General features: G+C 41.6%; 1 protein-coding gene across 1 annotated transcript; it reads right to left on the minus strand.

The window, feature by feature from the left end:
* Nucleotides 1–948: 948 nt before the first annotated feature.
* LOC134746460 (DNA-directed RNA polymerase, mitochondrial) lies at nucleotides 949–25736 on the minus strand. The gene is made up of 26 exons (XM_063680848.1): nucleotides 25483–25736; nucleotides 25237–25347; nucleotides 24660–25062; nucleotides 23856–24035; nucleotides 22398–22538; nucleotides 21744–21918; nucleotides 19286–19396; nucleotides 18527–18688; nucleotides 17910–18239; nucleotides 17583–17723; nucleotides 17130–17248; nucleotides 16207–16378; nucleotides 15563–15681; nucleotides 14484–14699; nucleotides 14066–14215; nucleotides 13708–13893; nucleotides 10476–10685; nucleotides 9934–10088; nucleotides 9381–9532; nucleotides 7364–7523; nucleotides 6811–6940; nucleotides 6271–6396; nucleotides 5021–5192; nucleotides 3686–3777; nucleotides 2617–3195; nucleotides 949–2081 (listed from the first exon to the last, which is right to left on the minus strand). Exons 1-25 carry the CDS (start codon nucleotides 25622–25624, stop codon nucleotides 3072–3074), a joined length of 4179 nt encoding a protein of 1392 aa, XP_063536918.1. The 5' UTR covers nucleotides 25625–25736; the 3' UTR covers nucleotides 949–2081; nucleotides 2617–3071.
* Nucleotides 25737–26234: the final 498 nt, after the last annotated feature.

The raw sequence follows: 26234 nt of genomic DNA on the forward strand, positions 1-26234 counted from the left end.
GTCTCCAGCTCGCTGGCAATATCGATAGAAATGACCATTGCCATAGAGAAATAAGTAAGCATGTGCTTACTCCATACATCAGTTTTGTTACCAAAACGACTATTGTTTCATAGTCGACATCTAGCGGAATTATCGGTACTGCTACTCGACACTAGATGTCACGTGTGTCGCGACTGACGAAGAGTGTATTGCTCAACAATTTACAACTAATATTACAACCGAAGGAGTTGAAAATAGAGTTCTGGTTATAATATTAGCTGAAAATTCCTGAGCATTACTTTCTGTTCGTCGCGACATCTATTGTCGAGTAGCAGTACTGATATTTCCGCTACTTGACGACTACGAAACTAATAGTCGTTTTGGTAACAAAACTGATGTATAGAGTGAGCACTCTATGCTTACTTATTTCTCTATGCCAGCATATCCCAAACTATAGGTCGCGAGCGAATATTAAGTGGGCCCTGAAACTACTCGGAAATCTGAGCGTTGCTAATAATATTTTATACCCCTTTTAAGACGGCCAAGAGTTGGGTCCCATAAATGGCAGTTTTTGTTAGGTGGGTCGGAGCCCAGCAACTTTGGGAACCACTGCTCTATGCCATTGCCACTTGATTATCGCTGGTCGATAGAAGCCATGTTAAGGGCCTATAGCACAAATAATTTTCGAATGAAGTTTGTGAATGATTTCGTACATTTTGTTGTCCAAATTTTTATACAAGTAACGCGCCCCCGCTGCATCTGGCTGTATGTAACTATGTATGTCTGTATGTTCGCGATAAACTCAAAAACTACTGAACTGATTTCCATGCGGTTTTCACCTATGAATAGAGTGATTGTTGAGAAAGCTAAACCTTTGTGTATATATAATTTGTTAAGGTTGTGTAAATAGGTTAAACTACCCGTGCGAAGCCGGGGCGGCTCGCTAGTATAATGAAACAACAAATATCATTCATTATTCAACTTAATTTATTGTTAGACATCTAACAAATCACAGACTGTTTTGTTGCATTGCACTACTGAAAAATGGTTGCGAGTCAGAACATAAGATACAATAACATAATATCAAAATTTAATACTGATGTAGTTATCAAATACCTGTATGTTGTGGACCCCGTTGAATATGAGTGTTGTGAAAATAACCGACCCAAAGCACATGACGTCTCGGATAGAATGCCGTAAGCGATCCCATGACGCTGCCCTAACGGTAAAGAGGGTGACGCCATAACAGAGGATAAAATGTGTGAAACATGTTAGGAGCCAATTTTTCTTACAGTATAAGTTTTATGACACTGTGACATACATGCAAACGGTTGTAAAAGGTTCCAAGATTTGTAAGAGGCAAATCCAAATTTGGGGTTACTGTCAACAACTTTACCTGATAACCATTTTCATCTAGTTAAACTAAACAAATATCTGAACTCACTAACCAGACTACGACTATTATTTTGGTTTCGTGTAGGACTTTCTAGTTATGGCATATAAACATATAAACGCAATTTAGTTACTAACCAACCCTAAATAGTTGTAAAACTTACAATTGGAGAGAAAAGTGGCGCAAATTTATTTAGTCTGTTTAGTATCTACATAAATAATTTACTGATATTTGGTTCACGCATTGAGATATTATTACTATAGAGCCATACCAAACAATGAAATTTGTCGCAATCGCAACCTGTACATACATCGCAAAAATACATGGCGCTTACGCGTTAGGTCGCGAGACTGATGCTCCGCTTCTATGGTTTGTTGTCAAAACAACATCAACTCATGGCACAAAATACTGGTTCTGTGTGTCGGTTCCATACGTTTGTAATAATAGATCAATGGGTTTATGTAAAGATTTTGCCTTTTCAAGGTTCCGTAGCTAAAACGGAACACTCGTCTTTTAAAAGAAACAAACTGCTTAAAGATTAGAAATACTGCCTGCCATATTGACGTACAATAAGGATTATGCGGTTTTTATGTAATCTTTTTAAATTCATTACATGGGCCGATTTGCCCCATTTGCACCATCTTTCTCCATCAAGGAATTAGACTTTAGGAACAATCAAATTACAAATACGCGACTAAACCATTTTCAGCTCAGCAGCTCGAACAAGCCTACTTTCGTCACTCCCTGGAGTGAGGAAAGTGCGACTTTCCTCACTCCAGGGAGTGAAACAATGTAGCTTTTTAATTTAGTGATGGCCATGAACTTCATACTTTTATTTCTATTTTTTTTATGGTATGGTACGGTACAGTCCGGTACGGTACGGTCCGGTCCGGTCCGGTCCCGTCCGGTCCGGTCCGGTCCGGTCCGGTCCCGTCCCGTATCGTATCGTATCGTATCGTACATATTATAATACTTTTTTTCTGTTTATTCTGTGTAATTCGACCTTTCATTTTAACCTTTAATATGTTCTCACTACTGAGGTGAAAAATTATGTGTGCAACACGAGAGCAAAGTTATTTTACATCTCGTGTTTTTGAGTCCCTCGCTACGCTCAAGATTCTACCTTAGAATCACTCGCTTCGCTCGTGATTCAATTATAGAATCTTTCGCTTTCTCGGGACTCAAAATAAACACTCGCAAGAAAAACCAACTTTCCTCACTTGTTGCACAAATAACTATTGTACTCTACGAGAATCAACTACTTCATAATTATAGCGAAGGCATTTTGGAAGTTATATTTCATTGTTGAAATATATTAACAATAACATTGGAAATTACAAAAAGTCAATACACTAACTATCAATCGTTAACATTATCTCATATCAGTCTATCAAGCCCAATTGTGTGTCTATCAAAAGTACAAAGTTTTGGTAAAATTCATAATATCAATTCATAGTTGTAGGCAACATTTTCTCAAATTAATGTTGTTTTTACTAAAAGTGGTCAACGCTGATGGTTCTTCCTCTTTCGTTTCCATTGCAATTAATAATGATCGTTAGATTCCAAGATTGAATGACACTTCGCGTATCACTTTTCTATTCAAGACACACAATTGTCATACATCTATAGTATAGGTTTTATACCGACCCCGAACAAAAGAGAGTCTACAGTACCAGTCATAAAGTTCATATGCGATCGACTAGCTGAAGAAGTAGATGGAATCGAGTACACTATCCAACTTGAAGTCGCCCTTGCTGGGGACTTTCTTCAGCAAACTGTTGACGCGTTTCTTGTTCGGCGCTCCCAACGTGCCTTCAAGCTCGCTGGAACAATAAATAAAAGTAAGTGTACTGAAACACACCAAACTTGTCAGTAGAAAAAGGCGCGAAATTCAAATTTTCTTTGGGAGTACAACAATTCGCGCCTACATTTTTAGGGTTCCTTATCCAAAGGGTAAAAACGGGACCCTATTACTAAGACTCCGCTGTCGTCTGTCTGTCCGTCTGTCACCAACCCGTATCTCACGAACCGTGATAGCTAGACAGTTGAAATTTGATTAGATGATGTATTTCTGTTGCCGCTATAACCACAAATACTAAAAACAGAATAAAATCAATATTTAAGTAGGACTCCCATACAACAAACGTGATTTTTTTGCGTGGTAAAATGGTCAGTTCAATTTTGCGACTGTTCCGCTTCTTAAACGCGATTGAACCTTTTTCTATGTTTTGACCCGTTTTTCCAAAGAATTATATAACACAAAGGAAAATATAACACTAATTGCCTTTTAATACAGTATAAAATAGCATGTACCTTTCATCGTAGCTGTATCGCTTGACCAGAAAGTCCGATAAGTCTTCAAGAATCGGCTGCGAATGCAGAGCTACGAACTGCTCTCGGCAAATCTGTGAGCAAAACAAAATACATAATCGATTGAGCTGTATTTGAGTTTTCTTCATATAACTTTCCTTTTTAATAAAAGGATTAATATGCCAGGAAAACACGCCCTTTTTTGTACAGTTATTTCTATCAACTTTTTTTCTTACCATATGTAAATACGAATTTAACGATCAATTATATATATAATTCATTTATTGCAAGTAACTTACACTCATAATGTAGTTAGTAAAACTTAATTCTAAAATATGTATTAGTATTTCTTAAACCTAGGGATACATCTATATCTATAAACTATTTTTGTTGTCAGCTGAGTACGGCACATGTAGCCGACTGCAGCATAGTAAATAGGGGGAGTCCAGCCTGTCCCCTATCATCTTCATGATGATGTTGGAGCTGGCGCGCACCCGGCGCACCAGGGATGCGGCCCTCTTACGGATAGTGGCATAGAAACAATCGACCCTAGATTCAGCGAACATCCCTGATGCGCTACAGAAGCTCGGCAGCCCCATCAACACCCGGAACGCGTTATTATACTGGACGCGGAGGGCTTCGTAGGCCCGTTTCGTATATGAAAGCCACAAAGTGCACGAGTACAGTGAGGTGCAGTAAGCTCTAAAGAGTGTCACTTTCACCTCCCTGGTACAGCGCACAAATTTGTGAGCAATCATATTCGCCCGGGCCGACAGGGCCCTATTATGCGTGGAACGACACGAAATAGACCGGTTTTGTATAGGATTATTTTGACTAACAGCTTGTTTTATTTTTCTGATGACTACTTGCGAAAAATGATCGTGGAAGTGGAGAAGGACAGTTGGAGAACGACGAGTTTAAATGATGAATGTTGTAGTTCCGAGGATGCTGCCTTGCGGTACGCCAAAGATAAAAACGTAACCTACATCTTTATAGGCCCCTTTTTTCAACACTTCCTGTCTATTGGTTAAGACGAGTAGAAAAACTAACATGAGTCGTTCCTCAAACTCCTATAGCTTCCAGAGTTTTAGTCGTGCTCCAATCAAAACAGTGTCAAAGGTTTAAGCAAATTCTAAGAGCACTGCACTGGGAAATCAGCATCACGTGAAACGAGTTCAGAGAGTGTATTTCGTCAGGACAACCAAAACTCACTAATTACTAAAAATTATTAAATAAAAATCAACCTTAAAATCGTACTATTACGGTTTACTATGGCTATGAACTTGTAGTAGTAATTAGTGTTGTCACCTGACGATTTTTGTGTAGAACACGTATTACCTTGTTCATGAGCGGGACGGCTCCGGGGTGCGTCCAGTAGCAGTCGTGCACGGACACGAAGGTGACGGCGGCAGCCTGGCAGTGCAGGGAGGTCAGCATCATGTGCGACGAGTCCAGGGAGTGGATGAAGTTGGGCGGGAATGCGTTCCGCTGCTTCATGGTGCATGGACGTCTGAAATAAAATTTGAAAACGATCCAATGTTGGGTTTCAAAAATCAAACATAAATTTAATCACACAAGAATAGAGTCGATTCACAAGAGCAGACAAGAATGGAATGAATAAGTGAATGAAAGTACCTGTGTTTATCACATTAAGCAATAAAATGGTAGCTCTGAGTCAGAGCCTCTGACTGTATACCGATACCGATACAGGTGTTACCAGGGACCGGACAACCCTTTCCGCGATAAAACCCTTTCAATGGGCGACACTTAAACACGGCTAACACCTTGAAAGACTTTCCCTTTTGAACTGCAAGCCCATTCATACCCTTACCTTTGACTAACCCTTACCGAAAAGCTAACCAAAAATAAGGCTAGCTCTTAATAAGGGTTACCCTTATCTTTAAGCGCTTTTTATAAAGGTTTCCCTTTGCGTTAAGAGACAGAATTAGTATATATCTACGGTAGTGTATGAAAAGGAAAGAAAATACGTGCCTAGTCAAAGAACGCCGCCGTCGCCGCCGATGATCGCTCGAATTCGAAGTAATGTGTGCTTTATGAACAAGGTAGACGACTTAAATTAGCACGCTTATATGCTAAAAGGGAAACCCTTTATAAGGCTAACCCTTATAAGCAATATGCAAGGTGTTGGTGAGCGGATGATAAGGGTTTTGTAAGGGTATTTGGGCTACCGATTACTCAAATGTGGTAGCTTTATATAAGGGTTTTTAAAAGCAAAACAAAGGGTTTCGTCTGGCAAAGGGTATGGTGAGTTAAGCCTTATGCAATACCCTTAAAAAACCCCGATAAGGGATAGCGGGCCGGTCCCTGGGTGTTACTCATGCAACGAAACTTTCGTTCATTCCATTCATGTCAGCTTTCGTGAATCAACCTGTACATACATGTTTTTTATACACGTGTCGCGAGCACAGGAGACCACTGTTCATTGGGAGCGTACGTGAAAAGTAGAAAGCAGCAGCGTAGCAGCAATATTAACGTAAAGTATCTATGTCAAAATTAAGTTTTTGATTTAAGTCACAATTTAGCAGGCCCTCGGACGTGCACGATCGCTGTAGAAAAAATAAACTTACTGTTGGTGGTCAAGCGGCGTCCGGCTGTTAGCAGCGGTGGTGCCGCGGCGGTAGTAAGGCTGCACCACTGGGAGTCCTAGCGGCGTCACCCACTCTACGCTCTCTCCACATATGCCTGAGATCAGCCTGCGAATATAAATGACAACATAAGTTATAAAGCACTGCTTTTTCTACTGCACTTGGAACCACTTTCCATATAAGTAAATGTTTTATAAATCCTATAAATCTATTGTGCATCGAAGGTGAGGTGTAATGTTGCAAGCGTCAACGTATAAAAGATTTTATCTTTCAATACTTTTAGCGCTAAGAGACAAAAAAGTTTGGACAAAAGCGACATTATGAATAGTGAGCTGTGCGTCCAGGCACATATGTGACGAAATTCCCACGCAAACAAAATTGGCTGGTTACTGATATTTTAATAACCAACTTCAAAATTTCGAGGATCCTTTGTTTTTTTATGTATGTACCCGAATTTTTCGAAAACAGAAGGATCGATTTAGAATCAGGTCAGGATTTGATTCAGGAGCAAATATCGCTTACTTGGCGCAGTCGGTAAACCAATCTTGGATGAGTTTGGTGGAGGTGAACATCTCGCGGAGGCTGTCGAAGGTCTTCGTGGTCAGGTACTGACTGCACGACCACACGTGCTCCTTAGGAAACTCGTCAATATCTGATAAAGGAGAGGTTTACGATCAGAATCCGTTTTATTAAAAGTTTTGCTCGTATTAAGCTAAGAGTTATCAATTGTGACTGTGAACGCGGTCGGGCAAATCCAATTTTACACACACAAAAAACAAAAAAAACCGGCCAAGTGCGAGTCGGACTCGCGCACGAAGGGTTCCGTACCATTACGGAAAAAAATAGCAAAAAAATCACGTTTGTTGTATGGGAGCCCCATTTAAATATTTATATTATTCTATTTTTAGTATTTGTTGTTATAGCGGCAACAGAAATACATCATCTGTGAAAATTTCAACCGTCTAGCTATCACGGTTCATGAGATACAGCCTGGTGACAGACAGACAGCGGAGTCTTAGTAATAGGGTCTCTTTTTTACCCTTTGGGTACGGAACCCTAAAAAAGGCATATTTACCTTTGAGCTGTTTAGCGATTTGTAACCTCGCCCCGAACCTCGTAACTCCATACACAGTGGTCATAACAGTCTGCTTGATAACTTTTCTTCGCACAAAATTCTCCAAGATGATGGCCGCCGGCACGCCCGCCGCCGCGTCGCGCGTCCTCATCTCCTCCACCTGGGGAATGTGGACTTTAGTACGTGGGATTTAGGTTCAAATTAGAAAGGAAACGTTTGGACGGAGAGGCTTTACTGGCTTTAGTTTTAGTGATTGAGTATGATCTAACTATGAACTTTCTGGAAAAATCTCTAGATACTTTTGGGTTGTGTTTACGTTAAAATTAAAAATGTATTTTGAGTAATTTAGCCTGCAGTAGAACTGGTATGGTTTGCAGTTCGTAGTGTACTCACCAGTGCGCACACCGAGGCATAGACGTCTTGCGGGCGGTCTCTAGTGATGTACTCACCAGTGCGCACACCGAGGCATAGACGTCTTGCGGGCGGTCTCTAGTGATGTACTCACCAGTGCGCACACCGAGGCATAGACGTCTTGCGGGCGGTCTCTAGTGATGTACTCACCAGTGCGCACACCGAGGCATAGACGTCTTGCGGGCGGTCTCTAGTGATGTACTCACCAGTGCGCACACCGAGGCATAGACGTCTTGCGGGCGGTCTCTAGTGATGTACTCACCAGTGCGCACACCGAGGCATAGACGTCTTGCGGGCGGTCTCTAGTGATGTACTCACCAGTGCGCACACCGAGGCATAGACGTCTTGCGGGCGGTCTCTAGTGATGTACTCACCAGTGCGCACACCGAGGCATAGACGTCTTGCGGGCGGTCTCTAGTGATGTACTCACCAGTGCGCACACCGAGGCATAGACGTCTTGCGGGCGGTCTCTAGTGATGTACTCACCAGTGCGCACACCGAGGCATAGACGTCTTGCGGGCGGTCTCTAGTGATGTACTCACCAGTGCGCACACCGAGGCATAGACGTCTTGCGGGCGGTCTCTAGTGATGTACTCACCAGTGCGCACACCGAGGCATAGACGTCTTGCGGGCGGTCTCTAGTGATGTACTCACCAGTGCGCACACCGAGGCATAGACGTCTTGCGGGCGGTCTCTAGTGATGTACTCACCAGTGCGCACACCGAGGCATAGACGTCTTGCGGGCGGTCTCTAGTGATGTACTCACCAGTGCGCACACCGAGGCATAGACGTCTTGCGGGCGGTCTCTAGTGATGTACTCACCAGTGCGCACACCGAGGCATAGACGTCTTGCGGGCGGTCTCTAGTGATGTACTCACCAGTGCGCACACCGAGGCATAGACGTCTTGCGGGCGGTCTCTAGTGATGTACTCACCAGTGCGCACACCGAGGCATAGACGTCTTGCGGGCGGTCTCTAGTGATGTACTCACCAGTGCGCACACCGAGGCATAGACGTCTTGCGGGCGGTCTCTAGTGATGTACTCACCAGTGCGCACACCGAGGCATAGACGTCTTGCGGGCGGTCTCTAGTGATGTACTCACCAGTGCGCACACCGAGGCATAGACGTCTTGCGGGCGGTCTCTAGTGATGTACTCACCAGTGCGCACACCGAGGCATAGACGTCTTGCGGGCGGTCTCTAGTGATGTACTCACCAGTGCGCACACCGAGGCATAGACGTCTTGCGGGCGGTCTCTAGTGATGTACTCACCAGTGCGCACACCGAGGCATAGACGTCTTGCGGGCGGTCTCTAGTGATGTACTCACCAGTGCGCACACCGAGGCATAGACGTCTTGCGGGCGGTCTCTAGTGATGTACTCACCAGTGCGCACACCGAGGCATAGACGTCTTGCGGGCGGTCTCTAGTGATGTACTCACCAGTGCGCACACCGAGGCATAGACGTCTTGCGGGCGGTCTCTAGTGATGTACTCACCAGTGCGCACACCGAGGCATAGACGTCTTGCGGGCGGTCTCTAGTGATGTACTCACCAGTGCGCACACCGAGGCATAGACGTCTTGCGGGCGGTCTCTAGTGATGTACTCACCAGTGCGCACACCGAGGCATAGACGTCTTGCGGGCGGTCTCTCGGCGCCAGGTTGACGGCGGCGGCGCCGGCCGCGTCGCCGCCGAGCGCCGCGTAGTGCTGCAGCCCGTTGCACGACCCGTCCTGGTGCACCGGGAACCCGCACGGGTACTCTGTACAATACGAGAAACATTCAACTGTAGCTTTCCAATTATAACGTCAATTTGTGTCATTGTCACTGTCAAAATTTCACGAGTTTGAAGGGGTCCAGGAACTATCAGTTCGCCGGACGATATCGATCTATCAGTGAACAAAAATTTGACAGTTCCGAACAACTGACAGGCCGATATCGTCCGGCGGACTGATAGTCAGTGGGCCCCTTTAGGCTATAGGGATCTCCTGTAAGGTCAAATGGAAGTCGCTCTCGTAAAAACTAGATTTTTTAGAATTAGTTGCCATGCGGACCCCGGGCGCCCACGGCGCGGCAAAAAGCCTGGACGACGCTATAAAGATGATAATGAAAACAAAAGCAAGCACAATTTTACATAAAATAAGCATTACAACATGGACTAACCTTCAGGGTTTGGAGATCGGATCGCGTTGGCGATTTCCATACAACATGCCAGTGTCTGCCAGGGTTCTTCGGAGGCCTGCCACCAGCCCTCGCCGTCAAGAGGATGATCGGCCGAGTCCAGTATCTTGTCTAAGATGCTTTCCGCGTATTCCAACCTGATGGAAGCAGAAAAAACAATAGTATTGTAAAAAATACTGGTCTCATAATGTACGCGCACGAAATATTTCAAACTTCAAAGTACCTCGCGAGCATACCTCACTGGATGCGAATTAGTCGTAAGTAACAAAACGGGAGGGTGTGTGTCGCGACTGTCGCGCTGTACACTTGCGCACAAGTCAAGCGAGTCCTCCTACGATTTCTTAAGCCACCAGAAAAACTAGCCACTCATCCAGTCCTTTTCATCATAGTCCCGATCAGACCGAAAACATGTAGTTTAAGCCACCTCAGCCCATCAAGTCCCAGAGGCTCTTTTCGTGGAAACTTCGAGTTCGGTATGCGTCAACTTCGAGTTAATACATTGCTAAAGATTAATTCGAACAAACCTCTCATCCACGGTGCTTTTCTTCATCGTCCCGGTCAGGTTAACAGCATGTAGTTTAAGCCATCTCAATCCATCGGGTCCCAGCGGCTCTTTTCTTGCAAACTTTAGCAGAGCTCGGTACGCGTCGGCCCCGAGCTGGGACAAGTGTGGCGGGCAGGCGTACACGCGCCCGCGGAAATCCATGTTGTGGGGCAGCCAGAAGATCTCGTCCCTGGGAAAATGAGCGCGTTGTTAAAATTGTTCACTTGTTTTTAAAATGCAGTTACGTTCTAACAAAGAACCAACAACTTGGTTAATTGAGAGAACAAATATAGGTTTTAATCATCGGTGTAGGTTTTGATTAGTATCTACTGTGATAAACGCGAACCGAGTGTGTTTAGTTTCTCGCCGGCTGTGTGATGTTTAACATCTACACTTTTTGCTTAAAATAAAAGTCGAACACGCCTTGTTATATCGCGACTGCTGAAGAGTTTGCTAACTCTATAGGTACATAAAAAACTAACTGTTAGTTTTATACCTGTAATGGTTAGCGAACGGGACCTTGTACATCGCATCACAGCGAGTGCATCTCAGACCTCGCGCAGCTGAGCGCCACGCGGCGCTTGAAGGCGCCCGCCGCGTCCTTACCTTTCGCTGTCTGGGATCCAAGTTCTTATGTCCAGCAGCTAGACTCTAGCTTCCTGTTACCTACAAATAGTCAAGTTACCTGTAATGATTAGCGAGTGCAAGCTTGTAGAGCGCATCGCACCACAGCGAGTGCATCTCCCTGTCTGGGATCCAAGTTCTTATGTCCAGCAGCTAGACTCTAGCTTCCTGTTACCTACAAATAGTCAAGTTACCTGTAATGATTAGCGAGTGCAAGCTTGTAGAGCGCATCGCACCACAGCGAGTGCATCTCCCTGTCTGGGATCCAAGTTCTTATGTCCAGCAGCTAGACTCTAGCTTCCTGTTACCTACAAATAGTCAAGTTACCTGTAATGATTAGCGAGTGCAAGCTTGTAGAGCGCATCGCACCACAGCGAGTGCATCTCCCTGTCTGGGATCCAAGTTCTTATGTCCAGCAGCTAGACTCTAGCTTCCTGTTACCTACAAATAGTCAAGTTACCTGTAATGATTAGCGAGTGCAAGCTTGTAGAGCGCATCGCACCACAGCGAGTGCATCTCCCTGTCTGGGATCCAAGTTCTTATGTCCAGCAGCTAGACTCTAGCTTCCTGTTACCTACAAATAGTCAAGTTACCTGTAATGATTAGCGAGTGCAAGCTTGTAGAGCGCATCGCACCACAGCGAGTGCATCTCCCTGTCTGGGATCCAAGTTCTTATGTCCAGCAGCTAGACTCTAGCTTCCTGTTACCTACAAATAGTCAAGTTACCTGTAATGATTAGCGAGTGCAAGCTTGTAGAGCGCATCGCACCACAGCGAGTGCATCTCCCTGTCTGGGATCCAAGTTCTTATGTCCAGCAGCTAGACTCTAGCTTCCTGTTACCTACAAATAGTCAAGTTACCTGTAATGATTAGCGAGTGCAAGCTTGTAGAGCGCATCGCACCACAGCGAGTGCATCTCCCTGTCTGGGATCCAAGTTCTTATGTCCAGCAGCTAGACTCTAGCTTCCTGTTACCTACAAATAGTCAAGTTACCTGTAATGATTAGCGAGTGCAAGCTTGTAGAGCGCATCGCACCACAGCGAGTGCATCTCCCTGTCTGGGATCCAAGTTCTTATGTCCAGCAGCTAGACTCTAGCTTCCTGTTACCTACAAATAGTCAAGTTACCTGTAATGATTAGCGAGTGCAAGCTTGTAGAGCGCATCGCACCACAGCGAGTGCATCTCCCTGTCTGGGATCCAAGTTCTTATGTCCAGCAGCTAGACTCTAGCTTCCTGTTACCTACAAATAGTCAAGTTACCTGTAATGATTAGCGAGTGCAAGCTTGTAGAGCGCATCGCACCACAGCGAGTGCATCTCCCTGTCTGGGATCCAAGTTCTTATGTCCAGCAGCTAGACTCTAGCTTCCTGTTACCTACAAATAGTCAAGTTACCTGTAATGATTAGCGAGTGCAAGCTTGTAGAGCGCATCGCACCACAGCGAGTGCATCTCCCTGTCTGGGATCCAAGTTCTTATGTCCAGCAGCTAGACTCTAGCTTCCTGTTACCTACAAATAGTCAAGTTACCTGTAATGATTAGCGAGTGCAAGCTTGTAGAGCGCATCGCACCACAGCGAGTGCATCTCCCTGTCTGGGATCCAAGTTCTTATGTCCAGCAGCTAGACTCTAGCTTCCTGTTACCTACAAATAGTCAAGTTACCTGTAATGATTAGCGAGTGCAAGCTTGTAGAGCGCATCGCACCACAGCGAGTGCATCTCCCTGTCTGGGATCCAAGTTCTTATGTCCAGCAGCTAGACTCTAGCTTCCTGTTACCTACAAATAGTCAAGTTACCTGTAATGATTAGCGAGTGCAAGCTTGTAGAGCGCATCGCACCACAGCGAGTGCATCTCCCTGTCTGGGATCCAAGTTCTTATGTCCAGCAGCTAGACTCTAGCTTCCTGTTACCTACAAATAGTCAAGTTACCTGTAATGATTAGCGAGTGCAAGCTTGTAGAGCGCATCGCACCACAGCGAGTGCATCTCCCTGTCTGGGATCCAAGTTCTTATGTCCAGCAGCTAGACTCTAGCTTCCTGTTACCTACAAATAGTCAAGTTACCTGTAATGATTAGCGAGTGCAAGCTTGTAGAGCGCATCGCACCACAGCGAGTGCATCTCCCTGTCTGGGATCCAAGTTCTTATGTCCAGCAGCTAGACTCTAGCTTCCTGTTACCTACAAATAGTCAAGTTACCTGTAATGATTAGCGAGTGCAAGCTTGTAGAGCGCATCGCACCACAGCGAGTGCATCTCCCTGTCTGGGATCCAAGTTCTTATGTCCAGCAGCTAGACTCTAGCTTCCTGTTACCTACAAATAGTCAAGTTACCTGTAATGATTAGCGAGTGCAAGCTTGTAGAGCGCATCGCACCACAGCGAGTGCATCTCCCTGTCTGGGATCCAAGTTCTTATGTCCAGCAGCTAGACTCTAGCTTCCTGTTACCTACAAATAGTCAAGTTACCTGTAATGATTAGCGAGTGCAAGCTTGTAGAGCGCATCGCACCACAGCGAGTGCATCTCCCTGTCTGGGATCCAAGTTCTTATGTCCAGCAGCTAGACTCTAGCTTCCTGTTACCTACAAATAGTCAAGTTACCTGTAATGATTAGCGAGTGCAAGCTTGTAGAGCGCATCGCACCACAGCGAGTGCATCTCGGCGCGAGCGCGGTTGAGCGCCACGCGACGCTTGAAGGCGCCCGCCGCGTCCCGCGCGTCCGCGAACTCGCGCGGGTTCAGCGCCGACGCGGGGGGAGGGATGTCCAACTTCTTGTTGCCGCCAGATCTACAAATATTAACATCATTTATATGGGATATGGGATGCCTTGAATATAGATAGGATGGTGCTGCGTTACTTTAAGTAAGATGCTGCTTTGCTGTAATTTTACTCGATACGACCAACAGACTGAAATTACATAATCTTTGCTTAGGTGCGCGGGATTTGTGGATTATCTTACCTAAATATTTGAAGTTGTAAGTCCAGCACGGGCTTGTTGACGACCCACGGCACTTCTCCGAGCTGATTGAGGCTGTCTAAAGCCGGGTACAGCGCGGACGGGGGCGAATCTTCTAGTCGTTTCCATTGGTTCATGATGTAGAATGGCATTCTGTAACAATGCACGACTTCATATATGGCCTTTTTTCTAACACCGACTTGGCAGCGACAAGGTGTCGCAAAGCCATTATAAGCAATTTTAGTAATTGCAATGTAAAAACACAGCTTTATTACCGGATGGTCTTTATATGGACCGTCTCGGTCAGTAGATACGTCCCAGAATGTAGATGTGGCCATGGTTTGGGCGGCGGCATCCAGAGGCAAGCAAGCGAGAGAGAGAGAGCGAGAGCGAGAGAGACCGCTTCATGTAGACTACTTACCTAATAAGCGGTGTTTTAGTCAGTAGATACGCCCCAGAATGTAGATGCGGCCACGGTTTGGGCGGCGAGGATGGCGGCACCAGGTCGGCGCGCATGCGCAGCTCGGCGCGCGCGGCGCCCAGCCAGAGCCGCGCCAGCGCCGGGTGCGGCTTCAGCTCCAGGCGCACGAGGCGGCCCCAGGGACGGTGGACTTTGTAAACGGCTGGGAGTTTTTTCCTGAGAAAATAAGCGGGGTTTAAATGACAGTAAGTACGCAACCGTTTACGTACGTTTTAATCCGCGTCGCAATTAGATTAGCGTGACTTACAGCTCTGGTCGCCCGCGAGTTGCCAACGCAACTTCTCGTAAATACTGCGAGTGAGCTCAATAATGACATGACGAAATCGTTATGTAGGCGGACGAGTGGTTCAAACAGAAAAAAATTTTTGCGCGTCAACTGGCATCATGGCTTTAAGAACTGTACACGGACAAGTTAAATTAGAGAAATTAACAAAATAATTCTTAAAATCGGATCTAGGTCTTGGAGTAATCGGTAAACAATGTAAACATACTTAAAAACACCAAACCGAATACAGGTTAAAAATCCGGAACTCTCACAACTGAGACAAATGTAATGACATCTCATACACTGTAATCTCTCAAGCAATATATAGGCTGTAGGCCAAAGATAGATATAACTGCGTAATAGATGGATACAGTCTAAGGAAAAAAACGTGCCTCGAATATCACGAAAATTTGATTCTCGATCAGATGGCGCCAGTACCTTTGGCCTACTCTCGTATAGAGGGCGTTGACGGTTTCGTTTGTTATTTAACAATTTTAACGCATATCTGTGAAAGAACATGGGTCAAAATCATATAAAAATAAATAATGCAAGTAAAAAAAAACATTTATCCATATTTAAATACATTTTATCGTATTTTTATACATCTTCATTTTTAGTTTTACAGTGTGTCAATAGATGGCAGTGAATTTACTGTGGTTCCAAAGAATAAGACCCTATAGATACATACGCTTATACAAACAATATTACTATCTGAGAAGAATATCTGAGGTTATCTTTAAGTCAAGTAACTTACTGCTTGGCTTTGGGTTTGAACATGTTGACGTCGATCTTGACGTCGTTGATGATGATGTTGTAGAGGAACTTGCCGATGTTCTGCCGCATCTCCATCGGCCACGGCGTCTCCTCCATGTCCTATACGAAACACAAACAAATTTGAAAGTGCACCTTATTGCATGCGCTTTAGGGTTGACAATCGTTTATCGTTTACAAAATAACTCGTGGTAACGTGAGAAAATTATAGGAATATGCACCTTGAGCCATCTGCAAAATGTCGATAATCGTTTAAAACTGACCAGAATTTAATGCGCACTACATTAAACTAACCAATTTTAAGCTTTCCAGGGTGTCTATCGGCTAAGTCACTGCATGCATAGGCCGTTCAATAAAAAATTTGACAGTTTAGTACAAATCTCGCGCCTTACCGCGTTTATGAATTTACCTATACAAAGAGTTCTTTCAAAACATCAATACAGTGCAGTTTCGAGACGCATAACTTACCAAACTAGTTCCTTCTCTGTTCCTAATGTTCCTATGCACCAGCATTAGCCACGCCTGTTTACTATTGAGTGGTACATCAGTACTTAACACGCTGCGGTCCATGTAGGCAAGTTATCGTAAATTGCACCTTACGCCCTGCACATACAGAACATAACTCACCAAACTAGCTCCTTCTCTGTTTCTATGCACCAGCATTTGCCACGCCTGCCGACTGTTCATCGGTAAGTCGGTGCCCAGCGCGCTGCGATCCATGTACCATTCGCAGTATTGCTCGTAAATTTTGGAGATTTTCGACAGCACACCGTTCTTACGGTACTGTTCTACTTGGTATCTGTGAAAGAATTTGATTCATTATGCAACAACGTGAAGCGGTTATTGGACCGTATTGCATCAGGCTCGCGGGCCGTAATGGAGACACTAGCCTAGTCGGGCTCGAAAATATTTAGTTTTTAATTCACCAAAAAGAAAATAACTAAATTGCATTTTCAAAAAAAAAACAGTTATGACAAAGTTTAATTTTCGATGTTCATAATTCTAAGAAGTGACTGCCATTGCTCAATCCACCAATTATTAGTCTTCCTTAATCAATTTAGCAATTATCGCTCAAGAAGAAACGATTAACAGATTTTTGCCAAGTGCCGGATCTAAAAACGAATGCCCAACTTTGGATTGGAGTTAATAGTAGATTGTGTTACAAGGGAGCAAAATGACATATTTACGGCGAGGACGTACATTGAATCCTAAACGAAGAAAAGGATTCTATAATAGAATCCCGAGAGTAACGAGGGATTCTAAAGTAGAATCCTGAGCGTAGTGAGGGATTCAAGTGAGTTACGTCCAAGATGGAAATAATTTTGCTACCATGTGACACATACTGCTTTTCACATCACCTATGAGGTAATTATGATGTTTAAAAATATTTTTTAAGCTAAAAAAAGAATGTGCAAAAAGTTTATAAAATAGTGTCCTAGAACAGAAAAGTGTTACTTTGATCCCTCCCAGCAGGGAAGAAAAGTGCCACTTTGATCCCTCGTAGCAGGGAAGAAAAACCCCTTTTTCGAATTGGTGATGTGAAAACTTACTTGTGGTACACCTGCGTGCCCAGGTCACGCTGCAGCAGCTTCAGCGTGGGGCTGTAGGTCTCACTGCCGTCCACCAATTTGTTGATCTCACCCATTATGAGATCCACGAATTGCTCCGTCTGTTGGAATAAAATTCTAAGTGCGTAAAGATAATAATTAAATAAAATCAGCTTTTAACAGGATGTTTAATCTATTAAAATTCACTTATTAGGGACAGTGACCGAAACGCTTTAACTATAAAAGTTAAATACAGTTATTCCACAAGACAAAACGGATTTTGTACCCTACATTTCAGTGCGTTAAATGCGCACTCTTGCTTGAGCGTTGGAGGTTTGGTAAGCTTGTGGTTTACATTGGAATTTAGCTTTTAAGTCTTGAGGGCTACCCTCTACAGTCTACGATACATAGAGGGTATCTATTGGTTTATATTGGCTACATGTGTAGTGTACGCACCTCTAGCACCCTCAGGTAAGGGTACAGAGCGATGGCCGAATGCGAGGCGAGGCTCTGCGAGCGCAGCGTACCGAGGTTGCGCTCGAACGACTCGCGCACGACCGATCTCCATTCTGCTTCGGTTGCCTGGAGTTTCTCTCGCTAAAGGTATAAAAAAAACACTGCTGTAATGACTACACTAGAACATTCATGAAATATTTCCACCATAAAACCACGATTCATTCATAAAACTCAATTTTCATTTTACAACTGGAACTAAGTCTTATTCGCTTACAATATGTGTGATCTTAACGAAATTTCAAAATTGGACAAACTTCAAATACTTACATATAACTTAACAGTCGGTGACGCGTCATCCTTAACATCAATATTCTGCACCTCAATATCCCCCTTAATCTCAGTCTCCAGCTGCCGTCTCCCTCTCTCCTTTACCTCCTCCAAGGTCATCAACCCCTCAGCTGGCGAGGTCAACAACCCATAGCGGTTGTGTATCTCGTTTAACTTGAGTTTTTCCGTGAGGGAGCAGTCGTAGTCGAGGACAGGGGGGGTGTAGTGGGGGGTGAAGGAGGGATGCAAGCGGCGGACGGCGCGGAATATTAGCTCGCGTTGGTCGTGGACGAATTGTGTTTTGTCTAGTAAGTCGTTTAGGGTTATTCCCTGAAAGAAAAGAATTGATGTATTTGTATTTGTACCGCTTTATTTGAAAGATCGTGATTATTTTATTGAATATTAAATACTTTAGATATATAGATAAATATTTATAATACCGCTTATCTTACAAAAAGCATCAGTTTACAGAAGTAAAAACTTGAAGTCTCTCATTCTATATTGTTAATGTTTCAAATTAGTATGAAATGAAGAAACTGTTAAACAAAACCCACTTATTAGCACCTTAACTATCTTACAAAAACAGATGCCAATGAGGCCGCAGACTGGACGCTTACCTTTTCCTGCATCTGCTCATAGTAGTGCTGCAATACGGGCTCTTTATCTTTGACGTTGCTTCTCTCGACGCATTCAAAGGTGGCGGCGTAAGTCTGCGCGTTCGGCGCGATGCCGTCCGTCGCCATTGATGTTAACAACTCCTTCGTTTGGTCCAGGAGTCCCTAAAATATACTCATCATATTAATATTTCATGTTCATTGATCATTTTTAGGGTTCCGTACCCAAAGGGTAAAAACGGGACCCTATTACTAAGACTCCACTGTCTGTCTGTCTGTCCGTCTGTCACCAGGCTGTATCTCATGAACCGTGACAGCTAGACAGTTGAAATTTTCACAGATGATGTATTTCTGTTGCCGCTATAACAACAAATACTAAAAAGTACGGAACCTTCGGTGGGCCACCGGCATAGTGCGAGTCCGAATCGCACTAGGCCGGTTTTTTTTTAAATATGTATAATAGTAATTAAATACTACCATATTATTCGTACTTTGCCATATGACAAAGACATTTTTTTTCAAACAAGTTTAGTCAAAACAAAGCTGCATTGATTGTATTAGATGTATACAATCTAAGCCAAATTCGTGCTTCGAATTTACAGATAATGTGGATGGCGCTGTAGGGCTCCGTACATTGCGCGGTAACTCTGGTTATCAAAAGTCGACATTTGACAAATCAGTTACAACAAAACATCAAGACTTTAAACATCTTATACAATCAAAATTAATTTCGAAACTGTAGCAATATCATAAGAAATTTACCATGAACGCGTATCCGTGTAGAAGTGTGTTGTACACTTTGATGTCAGTGATTTTTGGATGGTCCGGCACCTTAGCTCCCCGCTGCCGATAATACTGTAGAACTTTGCGGGCCTGGAAAGTAAATTTGTTAAACATAACATATCTAAGCTGAAAACCAATACAAATACCTACTAATTGCAGAAATACACCCTATGTCACTAGAAGTACATAATAAGTCAAAATCTCTTTAGACGTTTGAGACGTTAACTAGCTAGCTAGCTTGTTTAGTAAACATAAAAAAAAAAAAAAAAAAAAAATTCAGACAGTTACAGTCCATAGTTGTTAGTATTAACTTACAGGCTATGTTATGTTACAGAACAGTACCTACACTAAATTACACACATGAAACTACACACTAATAAATTACAAATTATTGTGGCCGATTTATCGAACTGCATGTTTGTGAACATGCAATTCGATATACCGTCCCAAAACAACCGAATCTAACCTGTTGGCTATCATTTCCAGGATCCCGTTGGAGCTCCCACGTATACGGTGTACCACTGATGCTATATTTTTCCGCATAATGGCATAAAAATCATCTACGTGCGCGTCCGCAAACATGCCAGAGGCACTACAGTATCGCGGGAGCCTCACCAGGGCCCTGAAAATTTTGTTATACTGGACCCTCAGAGAGTCAAAGGACTTCTGCTTAAAATTAGCCCACAGGCCGCCAGTGTAAAAACACAAGATAACCTTGTTTCTTCGTAAATGGGGTAAAAAAGAAAAATCACGAAATCTGTTTTGCTATGCTGTCTATCTTATCTCTTATACATTGGCGTTAACAGATTCTTGTGCTAAATAAAAGTAGATCAGAAATCTTATCAGTTAGCTAACATTTAATAAGTAATAACATATACACGTTTGCACACGAACTGAAAGAACTTTTAATAGAAATGTCGCTATATTCAGTTAAAGAATATAGCCAGAAATAATTTATTATGTTATAATTTTATATTGATTTTATACCTGTTTTATTATTGTGACATTTAATTTAATTTGATATGAAAATTGCCATTAATATTCTAGCTATTAAGATCGCTGACATTTAATATATTTTTATTTTGATATAAACTCTGATGAAATTACTTTATATCTTAGTATTTTTTTTGTAAATATTTTTGTTTTCTGTTGTTTTTTTTTCTTGTTCTTGACATTCGACAAAACCTATGTTGGCCCTAGCTATGTATACATTGACATCTCTTTTTTTGTGACATTTGTTTTATTTATTTATTTTATATTCTATTATTTGATTTCTGTTCTAATCTTAAGTTGACGATCTTTTAGTGAAAGCCTTTGTTTTATCCCTTTTTGTAAAATACTGTGCCTATATTTATTTCTTAAACAAAAGTTTAAGAAATAAATATATCTAATCTAATCTGATCTGTACATTTGGCACTACTACTTGGTCTAAACTAAACACTAAAGGTTAATTAACTTTTATCTTTTTTTTATACTACGTCGGTGGCAAACAAGCATACGGCCCGCCTGATGTTATGATCTTGTGGTTAATTATGTCACATATAATCATACAATGTCTAGCAAAATTCACTGCTATCCAAAAACTTAACATCTACTCTTGACTATTATAATTAGATACAAATAAGACTGATGTTGCACCCTGTTGCAGTTTACATTCTATTTATTTAAAAGTTTATTCGGTAACGTAACACCTGCAGGCCGTTTTGTATGTTTATGTTTCCTCATACATATTTATTTTGAGTATGACGGAACATGTTAATGCTGCTTACGGTAGGGGCATTTCACAAAAGGTTTACTTCCTCGGGGATGTGACGTGTACATGGCAGCTACCTTATTAACCTACAGAAATCTGTATTATATATACTGTTGAATTAGCTCCATGCATGAATTTATTTTTATTTTTTGATTAATAATTTATATCGTTGGAACACCGGAAATGATAAAAATACTTTTGTAAGCCTTAACATTATTTTATTAAAAAATATTTAAAATGTTGAATATTTTTGAGCGGTTGAAACGCTCATAATTTTTGGCGCGAATTCGACAGAGCGTGATGACGTCACACGTTGGGCGGCCCAACTGAAGTTTGCTACTAATGACACTAATCTGTCGAACGCGTGACGTCACGTGGCGTTTCGAGCGTTTCGCTCACTAGCTTTTCGCGGGCAAATTTTTGTACTTTTTATTTATAATTTTAAGTAATTAAATGGTAATTTAAAAACGGAAATGCATTTGTAACATGATATAACGGTAACAAACATCCGAATAAAACATATTTCGTTCAAATATAAACTTCATGCATGAGGCTAATTGAAGGCTAAGTTATCAGCTTCTTAGCTTTATCAGAAATGTTAAAAAAATAGCATCACACACTCAACACTTATTTGGAATGCCCCGGTCAGAGTTGAAATTATATATTTCTAGTAAATTTTCTTACCTCCTGCACCATGTTGAGTGAGCACAACAGATGTAAATGAGCAGCAAGCAAACGCTCAAGAGCCTCCTGCTTGCCTTGCAGCTCTAACTGTTTCATGTCAGTCTTCATATTGATTTCTTGCTTAGCTCTACGCTTCTCTAACTTGGCCTTTTTCTTTTGTTTTATTGCTTGTTTACTGTAAGAATATTATGAAAAAACTTACATTACACATGTTAAATGAAAACAAACATTTAGTTTTTACAAAAATGGGTGTTTGTAAAGTTCCTTCCCCTTGATTGGAACATTTGTTATAATTATTCTCTACCTATAACTCTCTCTATAAGTCTATAACTTTTCCAGACTTTCACCAGGTAACTGCAATAAGTTTCACATGATTTGTCAACAAAGGCATGCAAATATATTAACTAAACTATTATTTATTACGAAACCATAATCAATTTTTTTTTATATACATACTTCAATTCTCTTCCATTTTCTTTTGCAATTTTATCTAATTATACCAACACAGACTTAATTTATTGTATAGTATTTTGCCAAAAGTCATAATGGTTTCCATCAATCTCACAATACTGTAATAAAACTAAGTAGGTATATTAGACATTTGAGCCCAAGTCTCTTAGCCAAAGTATGATAATGGTAAAGCACTCAACTTACGCCTTTTTGACATTAAGCCTCTTGACTTCAAGGGCTGCCTCTCTCTGCCCGAACTCGAGGTCGTGCGGCTCGTGCATCTCGTTGTGTAACGCTGCGTCGTCATAGATATCTTCTATGGCGGGGTGGGCTAAGCCCTGGCTTCTATAAATTATAACATTGATTTAAACTCGCGATTCTAACACATTTATGAAAACGGGTCTTCTACGAGACCATGGGGACAATGCCGTTGTCGAAACATCACAGGAATTTTAAATCTTAATTATACACAATAAGTCCAGTTTTCATAACAAAATTAAGTTTATTGATGTGTAGGTTTCTATTGTATATAACTTATACAATAGTCAGTTTTACATAGAACAAAACATGAATTGTTTATAAATATTTTTTTCCAATATTACTGTTCCTACATTATTAGGACACATTTTTAAAAAATTGCCTGTACCAGGGGGATGTCACTTACTACGCGGTTTAGGTACATTTGACCGGCGCGCCTCCCGGGCAGGCGTATGGCAGTGGGCTGCCGCTCGGCTCGCACGATAGTCGTGTCACTTGGCGCTCGAGCAAAATTGAAAATACACAATGGCTTCGAAACCTAAATCTCGATCTAATCCGTGTAAAACATCCTTAATTTATTGAATATTGGTTGCCCAGAAACAATATTAGGAACTGACTGACATATTTTCAAAGGAATACGGCAGTGGCATACCTACTTCCATGACAATCAGACATACTATCTCCGGATAAATTTTTTATGTTTACAGAATAAATGCTTATAATTCTTACATATTTATCTTAGAAATAATAAATCAGTAGGTATAGGTACAAAAACTTGTCAAGTGACAACCCCGTGCCGACACTCACAGCTCGGTCATAAAACTGCGGCGCGCAAAGAAGATTCGCGGTTCGTGCGCGGTTATAAGTTTCAATTTTGCTTGCAGGCGGCGAATATAGGTATAATTTTATACCTAAATCTGACTTTTGTGAAGGAGTGAATTTTCTGTACTGTAGACTGTAGTACTATTAGTTATTCTGTGCCTGTACATTTTGATGATACAGTAAAGCCTTGCTAATTCAGATGATTGGGGTAAGATTTTTTAATCTGTTTTGCCAGAATCCATCAAGGGCAATTTCTGTCTGTCAAAATTAACAAGGCCCTACTATAATTGCGATTTGTTAATTGTCTCCAACAGCTATCTAACAACTGGAAAAAAATATCATTTAAATAAGAGGACTTAGTCAATGATGTTAACGTCAGAAATAAGCTGTATTTGTGGATGAAACATACTAACAAATATATGTGTCGTTCTCAAGTAAAAGGTACCACATTGTCGCTTACCCCAAGGACGCTCTGACAGGTTATTCGTATAGAGATGCAAGCAAATTTCACTCTTATGGTAAGCGACAATATGGTGCCTTTTACTTGAGAACGACACATATTAACTAAGCAAATTCACTTACTGTAAACTTGAAAAGGAATTGAGCATCTCCTGGTCATAGGAATCCATTTGGTTATCAATAAACAGTTCCCTAAACACAGAATGTGGGCTCTTTGGCAGTGGCTGGAGGGGCATCTCCTCCAACTTGGAATCTGGGGTGAGCATGTCAAACTCCTGTGTGAGACCTTCGGTGATGGCATACCTGAATAAGAATATCACAATTTATTGGCCAATTATCTAAATATAAAATATAAGGGTACCTACATTCTTTTAAATGTAGTAAAGCTCCAGTAGGAAAGAAATGGGTTTCATTTTTAGTGCTCCGTAGAAAACTTTGTTCTCGGAACACTTATGGGATCACTTCGGTCTTGTTTCTTTTGTTAAAGTTAGAAGAAGGCTATTTATGTTGTACGAAATTCTTAAATTAACTTTTTTGAAGGCACATTTTAGGCCACAAAAATTTATTTCTCAAATTAATTTTCAATTAAATTAAAACCTGGTAAAAATCAATAATGAGAATCCATACTAATATTATAAACGCAAAAGTGTGTCTGTCTGTCTGTCTGTCTGTTACCTCTTCACACTTAAACCGCTGAACCGATTTAGTTGAAATTTGGTATAGAGATAGTTTGAGTCCCGTGGAAGGACATAGGGTAGTTTTTATCCCAGAAATCATCCTTTAAGGGGGCGAAAAGGGGGGTTGAAGTTTGTATGGGAAAACGATAAAAAGCAGATTGGACAAAAAATAAGCTACCCAAATTACTAACCACGCAGACGAAGTCGCGGGCAAAAGCTAGTACAGAAATAAATAAGAGATTATATTTACCTCAAATCCTGCAACCTCTGGTCATAAATAGTAGCTTTTCTAAAGTTATAATAACTCTCTTTAACAGAGTCTATGTACTGTTTAGTTTTTAATCTGTCTTCCAAACTAGAAATTTTGTGATGAGTGTAAACTAGGGCACATTTGTCATCCTCTAGACTTATCTCTTTTGGACCTGAAGATATGTTTATATGTGTTGATATTGGTGCAGATTTCTTTAATATTTTTTCTTTGACACTCTGAAGCAGCTCTGGGTCTACTTCAGCAATGGTGGGCTTCTTGGATGGTTTTGTGGTTAGCTGGTGCAGCTGGCCCAGTGATACCGGGCTGTCAGCCAGTTTGGAGAGATGGACGGCACGCAATTTACTTATAGACACTTTGGTTTCAGTCATTGCTTGATTGCCAACTATAAAAAATAACATACAATAAATACATGGGATTCCAATTTATGTCATATAAACAATACTGAAATATAATGAGTGCTCAAAATGTGTCTCTGTGCACGTTTATAAAATAAAATATAATTGAGTAATTTGCTTGTTTACATCAAGCCACATGTAAACAATCAGTAAGATCATACCCTCCAATAGCTCTCCATATTTCTTATAAATTTTATGTTTCCCTTTCTTCTTGACCGCTTTCAAGGCATTAGCGAATCTCGTAGACTGGTGCCTGGCGACGAGTAAGTTTTCTGGAAACAAGCCGAAAGTTACGCAATATCGATACTTAGGTTAAGTTGTCGATTTCAAAGACATGTGACTTTAGTTCTAAATATAAAACCAATCACTAGGCGTTCTAAATACGCTGAGGAATCCTACAAACTTACCTATATTGTGTTGACCTAGAAGAATTTTCCGACAAAAGGCACATTTTATATCAGGACTTCTATTGAGAGCTGTATTTGAAGGTAAGGAAATATTATGAAGGCTTGTTTGGTACAAATTTCTGGCTGATATCAGTCGATGCATGATGTTTTCATTTAATTAGTATCAAAAGTAAATTATATAAAACATGCCGAAACCAAGAAAACCACGTGAAATCAACGAGATAATTACGCACTATTGACACTAGATTTAATTGACACTGACATTCCATGGGATGGGTTACAAGTGATAATAATACTACTACTAGGCAACTTTGACCGATTAAGGTTCCAGCTACAGTAAATACTGCTATAGTTGGTCAAGCAAATTTTGTCAGTGAATAAGAACAAAAAAAACTACTCATCCTTTTCTTTTGGGTGCTAGTACTAGTGTAAGACAAAGATAGTATGATTCTCTCTGTCTATGTTTGAAATGAGACAGTGCTTTGACAAACTATAGTATCAAATGAAAATGCATGAAAATTTGATAATGATCATCTTGTGATATGAAAAATTATTCGCGTTTACTGGCATATTTGCTGAAATGAATATTTTGACAAATATTTAGTTAAACATATTTCATCATTAGGCGCTTTTAAAATACTGTCAAATAGTTCGTAAACTTTTTTCTGTTTTTGTTTTATGTCAGACAGAAATGTCAAAATTGTCAATACTGTCAATAGATGAATTTTGGTCTGATTGCCCTAAATTTTATT

This window comes from Cydia strobilella, chromosome 13 (assembly GCF_947568885.1).
Source record: "Cydia strobilella chromosome 13, ilCydStro3.1, whole genome shotgun sequence".
Classification (NCBI taxonomy): domain Eukaryota; kingdom Metazoa; phylum Arthropoda; class Insecta; order Lepidoptera; family Tortricidae; genus Cydia; species Cydia strobilella.

Coding starts and splice junctions, on each gene's coding strand:
- LOC134746460 (XM_063680848.1), bottom strand. CDS start 25,624: ATGCATCGACTGATATCAGCCAGAAATTTGTACCAAACAAGCCTTCAT. Junction 17,724..17,909: donor CACCGACTGTTAAGTTATAT/GTAAGTATTTGA, acceptor TTATACCTTTAG/CGAGAGAAACTCCAGGCAAC. Junction 13,894..14,065: donor TTACAACTTCAAATATTTAG/GTAAGATAATCC, acceptor TAATATTTGTAG/ATCTGGCGGCAACAAGAAGT.